Genomic DNA, 5,583 nt, shown 5'->3' on the forward strand with positions numbered 1-5,583 from the left:
TGCCTCTGCCAGAAGCTGGTGCCTGCAGCCTTGCTTCTTGCTGCCTTTTGGTGGGCCATGAATTACAGACTGTCGAATTAACACACAGAATTACAACAGGAGGTCATTGCTGGACACTGACCAACATCATTAACACCCCAGTGGTGGCAGCTGGTTTGTTTTTCAAATTTACACTGATAAAAATCTCTTTAATATTTAAAACCTAGGCTAGTGCTGGGTCACTGCTGTTTCATATCTTTTTTAAAGAAAAAACTTGTAAAGAGGTTGTTGCTGGATAACTGCCTGACTTGCTGGTTTTGAAATGTGACTCCAGGCGATTAGAAAGTCTGTCTTTTTTGTGTTTATTTTATGCAACATAAAGTGTCTATTTCCTGTAAATGAGTTTGTTAAAGAGATTCTGGATATGAGGAAAACTGAAGGCATGCTGGCCATCCTTTAAATTTTAACACTGTAAAAGCAATAGTAAAGATTAAAACCATGATACTTTTTAAAAATTAAATTGTTGCTTCAAACCTTTTGCAGTGTTGTCTGCTTTATTTTCCAAGACTCTGCTATCACACATTAATGGCAGTGTCTTCTGCCCCTTTTCAGAGTAAAACTATGAGCTGCCCAGAACAAAACCCCAAGAATCTGATGGATTCTGAGAAGGAATTTTCTCAGAGGATGCTTGTCTTTTTGCAGGGCATGTGCCTGGGGGGAATAGAAGCCTGAGGGGAACATGAGCACAACTTACAGGATGGAGATGGTCGAGGTGTCATCCTCCTGCACTCCACGGGTGGCCATGAGGGTGTTTTCTCTCTCAACAACATCCCCCCTTTGTGCCTGGTTATTCTATTTTCTGGGTGCATCTTCTCTTCTCTTTGCTATTGAAGTTGGTTTTCAGGATCCAACTATAGGTTCTCTCAGTGAGAGAAAATGAAAGTGTATCGCTGTGGTTTGGATTTTCCCCTCAGCACAGGAGATGCCGCCTTCTTGCCCAGACAAGCAACTCCTACCCTTAGCATATTTTTGAAACACGAAAACACAATATTCAATACATTTGTGATCTAAGCACTCAGCAGAGAAGTTGGAGGTTCAAGTCCAAGTCCCTGCTTTAAATCAGACAAGGTATTTAAACCCCTCTTGTGTTTAGTGAAGACAAATGCCAAATCAAGCCAGATTTAAGCATGTTGAGGAACATGCTTTCTCTCTTTATTGAATGGTGCCATCATGATCCTAACTGCCCATCTCCAAAAATGTTTCTGGGAAAAAGACAAATGAAGCTCCACTAGACTATTTCATTTGACCATTTCATGCAAAGGACTTTGAAATATCTTTGAATGACTTAAAATGCAGAGCAAAAGGAAAGCATGCAAAGAAGGAATTGTAAAGAGCGATGTCTCCAGCATACCCCAGAAATTCAAGCAGCAGCACATATTCCAGTGTCACATTTTTCCAAAATGCTCTCAAACTGATGTGCCCTTCAGCAGCAGGTAGGGAAGTTTTTTCTAGAAAAGCACAGTTAGCACACCTGGAACTGTAGTCACACACAGGCCAGAAGTTGGCCCACACAGCCAAAAAAACAGACCAAAGTTCTATCAGTGAATTGAGTGCTCCATTTAGCTCCATAATAGCAGTGTGATAGAAAAATATGTTAAAGTCACTGTTTAGTAAAGGGTAAAATTTAACATCAGGAGGGTCTAATAAACAAACTATGCATGTGTAATCAAAGTACCAGCTATGCAAAAATTGACTCTTTCCAGTTGAATCAGTTTAACACTACCAAGTAGTTATTTCTAGATAAATAACCTTTATGCACAGGGGAGCAATGATGAACAGGAGACTCTCTACCTATTTCATCCAAGAGCTGTGTGGGGTGACTCTGCTTTTCCCCACTCTTGTAATCCATAGTGTAAGGCTTTGAATCACAAGAGGGGGGAATTTCATCATCCAGCATGTATGGAGCAAAACAGTCTCAAGGAATATAAAATTCAATCCCAGCAAAGAAACAAGTGAAACACAAAGCAAACAGCATCCAAAGCCACACCAATCAGCACTAACCGGAGTACCAGGCAGCAGTCAGTGCCAGGCTCCTCTTTCACCTGTGGAGCACAGTTAGTTAATCCTTTAGTCACAGCCCCAAAGTGTGACTCAGGAGACCCAAAGTTAATTCTGTTTTTTTTCACTGCACACTTCCTCATATGTGACAGCATTTACGGCACTTGATTTTCTTCCACATCCTGTTTCTGCTTGTTCGTAGGTGAAGGAGCCACGCTGGCTTCTCTCATCTCAAACATTCAGTTTCCAGAAGCAGAGGGGATAGATGAGCAAACACATTAAAGAAATGCTCTGAGATCCAGGATTCCTAATTACCTGGGCACCCTCTGCCCAGCCACAGGCAATGTTACAATGCACACGAGGTGAGGTTGTGCTGCTGGGCACCACACAAAATCAAGCCCTGAACACTTTCTATGCAGAAGTACAAAGACCTCCATCACACTTCTTCTGCTCCTAGAAATTGCAACATCAGCACAAGAGCGTGATACCCTCTGGCTTCTGGTTTTGGAGACACGAAGGTCACTGGGAGCAGCCTCAGCTCAACCACTGCACAGAAGAAAAGCAAACACCTGACAGTGGTGACGGGTCCTTCTTCCCACTAATTAAACAAGACCCACAAGATTGGAATGCTCTTAGGATACAGATTCCCCTTCAGCATTGTGCAGCTGACAAAAGTGCAGCGGTAATCTAATGGGTTGCAAACAAGAGATTTCTAGCACGATTTTCCCAAAAAGCTTTAATTCCAAGCAAAGTGTACAACCAAGTGAAATGAGGGGGGGAGAAAAAAGGAAAAAAATTATAGCAAGAACACTACAAATAGAAAACATGTCTCCAACATTTCCTTAGAAAGGTTAAATAATTAAAAAGAAAGTCCAGAAATTTTAAAGCACTAAAATTAGTGCCAAGAACATACCACACTCAGTTTCTACTATCATAACAGCTGGTTTGAAAGTCACCAACGTTGCATTTGGTCTTACAAGATGTAGGCAGAGACTTCTAACACAGCACAGTCCAGTGTTTAATGATATGAATGGGATCTAGGTGCAATATTCTAACCAATAATTCTAACTGACTTTGGTGTGCTCTTCTGAATAATTAACACCTTTCCTGTAACATAGGAACCTTCACTGAAATAATTTTCTTTACAGTTATTCCAACCCTTAATCATCAGCCTGTGGCAGTCCAATGGTGAAGCTGACAAACTCTTCAGTATTTTACTAATTGTTAATGTTTACACACGCTAAAAGTGGAATTTGTACTGTAAGGGGAGGCACAGCTGCCAGCTGCAGTCCACAAAAGAACTGTTTAATAATACAGTCCACTTAGCAATGATAATCAAGGCCAGTGTTTTTAATTCACTCTCCCTTTCATAAATGTGAAATTACAGAATGATTGGTACCGTAACTGGAAGTTCTCCTGCATTTCATAATACATTATTGAAGGTGCTGTCAGTCATTTAACTAATATATCCTACAATTTTTCTATATATCTGTTAAATACAGCATTGAAATACCAAAATAAAAAATATAAACTGAGAAATGGGAAGTTCTTACCCGGAGGGTTTGGGACAACCTGCTGCTCTCCAGCTCATCATTTCCTGCTGCCAGGAAATGTACATAATATTTTTGTTAAGCTTTTTTCTCCAGTGAACATTTCTTGTGTAATTTAGCACAACCAATGTGGCATTGGACAACTGGAGGGAAGGTTACTTCCATCCACATGTGGACACAGCCAATAATGATGCACCCCCAAAGCATGAAAAATAGCAAGAAAAGCTTCATAGTTTATTTATAGTTTAACCTTAAGAAAATAATTTTTCTCGTAACATCATCTGCCTCACTCAGCTGCTACCTGGCAACGTGGACACAAAATAAGAGAACTTTACATAGATGAACACCCCACAAGTCAGTTGAGTTAGAAAATGGGAACATCAACAGGCTGAAAGCTGTCCCAACAAAGGGCTCCTCTAAATGCACCCTCAAGCCCAGAGCAGAGCCCTCCACAACTTGGAGCCAACAACCCCACCATTCCTGCAGAAGATCCCTGCACCGGGCAGCCAAGGCTACCAACTGGAACCTGAATCCATACCCAAAAAACTCCCCCGAAAAACAATCAACCAACAAAACCAAACAAACCCCAAGAGGGAAAGTTGCTTGCAGGATTGAGGCCAAACAATGCTACTTGGCCTGTTTGTTGACAGCTTTGCAGTCCCAACACAGATGGAAGAGCCAAACTTAGTTCTCCCCTTTCCACACCTGAGGAACTCAAAGGAAAATGTTCATTGCAATTATGCACATAGTGCTCTTTACATCAGGAGAAGCCATGAATGTTTAAGACTTCCTCTTTCGGGAGCACAAAGCTTTAGATCAGAAAAAAACAAGTTGTGTGGCTTTTCCTCAAAAGGTTATTTAATCTCCGCTTCTTCCTCGTCTTCAAGAGCATCTACGTGTTTATATTGTTTCCAGGCCTTTAAATTACATTGTTTGAGAATGGCTCCTAGTTGATTCCCGGGCCCCACTTCATACGTGTAAGGAAATTCTGTTCCTTGCTTTCTTTCGTACACTGAGTGCATGGTCTGCTCCCACAGAACAGGTGACACCACCTGCTTCACTAACAGCTTCTGAATGTGCTTTGAGTGCATGTACTTTTTGCCATCAACATTGGAATACACACAGAGCAGTGGTTTCTGAATCTCAATCGATTTTAGGACTTCAGCCAGTGGCTCTACTGCTGGTTCCATAAGTCTGGTATGAAAAGCCCCACTGACTGGAAGCATTTTTGCACGTTTAAAATAGTATTTTCGGGCATTCTCCTGCAAAAACTCCAAAGCCTATAAAAGAGAGAGAGAAGTGAGTCTTGCACAGCAAAGGTTTTCTCAGTCACCCCACAAGAATCACCTCAAAAAAGCCCCACAGAGCAAATACTTTTGCTGGACAAACTAAGGCCGTATGTAACACCCACACAGAGTGCAAAGTAAAAGTTTTTAAAAAGTGAAATGCTCAGTTCAACTGAAGGAATAGTTATTCTGAAGCAATACCTGTAAGTGTCCTGCAATGACTCTGCTGTCTGGAAACAAATAGTTTGAAACTGTGCACACGGGGTTCTCTATACCCAGCGATTCACAGTATTTACGGGCTTCCAGGCAGGCAAATTTGTAATTTGCCTCTCGCCGACCGACAACCGAGAGCATTCCACTGGGGACAGCTTCCGACGCCTTTTGCATGGCTTCGGCGCGCACTTTCACCGCGTACAGCGCTACGGAGAGAAACAGAGATGCTGCGTAAATGTGAGCGCGGGCACCTGCGCGCAAGAAAGGGCAGTTGTTCACTCTCGTGAAACGTCAATGCTTTTAATGCCGTATTACACGTTAAAGCGAACAGTGGAAGTAAAAAGTAAATTTTGTCTTCTAATTAAAAATTACAGCGGGAAGGACACAGTGATAACAGGCAATGCTTTGGAAACAGCACGGGCCCGGGCTGGGAGATCCTAGCAGCGAGCTCCGCACGTCCCCCAGGCACCTTCGGCAAAGCCCAGGGCTCCAGGGAA

General features: G+C 42.3%; 1 protein-coding gene across 1 annotated transcript; it reads right to left on the reverse strand.

The window, feature by feature from the left end:
* Nucleotides 1-1,154: 1,154 nt before the first annotated feature.
* Nucleotides 1,155-5,577, reverse strand: MCAT (malonyl-CoA-acyl carrier protein transacylase). The gene is made up of 3 exons (XM_008642465.2): nt 5,556-5,577; nt 5,075-5,292; nt 1,155-4,867 (listed from the first exon to the last, which is right to left on the reverse strand). The coding sequence occupies exons 2-3, from the start codon at nt 5,258-5,260 to the stop codon at nt 4,442-4,444; spliced, it is 612 nt and encodes a 203-aa protein (XP_008640687.1). The 5' UTR covers nt 5,261-5,292; nt 5,556-5,577; the 3' UTR covers nt 1,155-4,441.
* Between the last annotated feature and the right edge of the window lie 6 nt (nt 5,578-5,583).

This window comes from Corvus brachyrhynchos, unplaced genomic scaffold (genome assembly GCF_000691975.1).
Source record: "Corvus brachyrhynchos isolate BGI_N302 unplaced genomic scaffold, ASM69197v1 scaffold209, whole genome shotgun sequence".
NCBI classification, from domain to species: Eukaryota; Metazoa; Chordata; class Aves; order Passeriformes; family Corvidae; genus Corvus; species Corvus brachyrhynchos.

Coding starts and splice junctions, on each gene's coding strand:
- MCAT (XM_008642465.2), bottom strand. CDS start 5,260: ATGCAAAAGGCGTCGGAAGCTGTCCCCAGTGGAATGCTCTCGGTTGTC. Junction 4,868..5,074: donor TCATTGCAGGACACTTACAG/GTATTGCTTCAG, acceptor TCTCTTTTATAG/GCTTTGGAGTTTTTGCAGGA.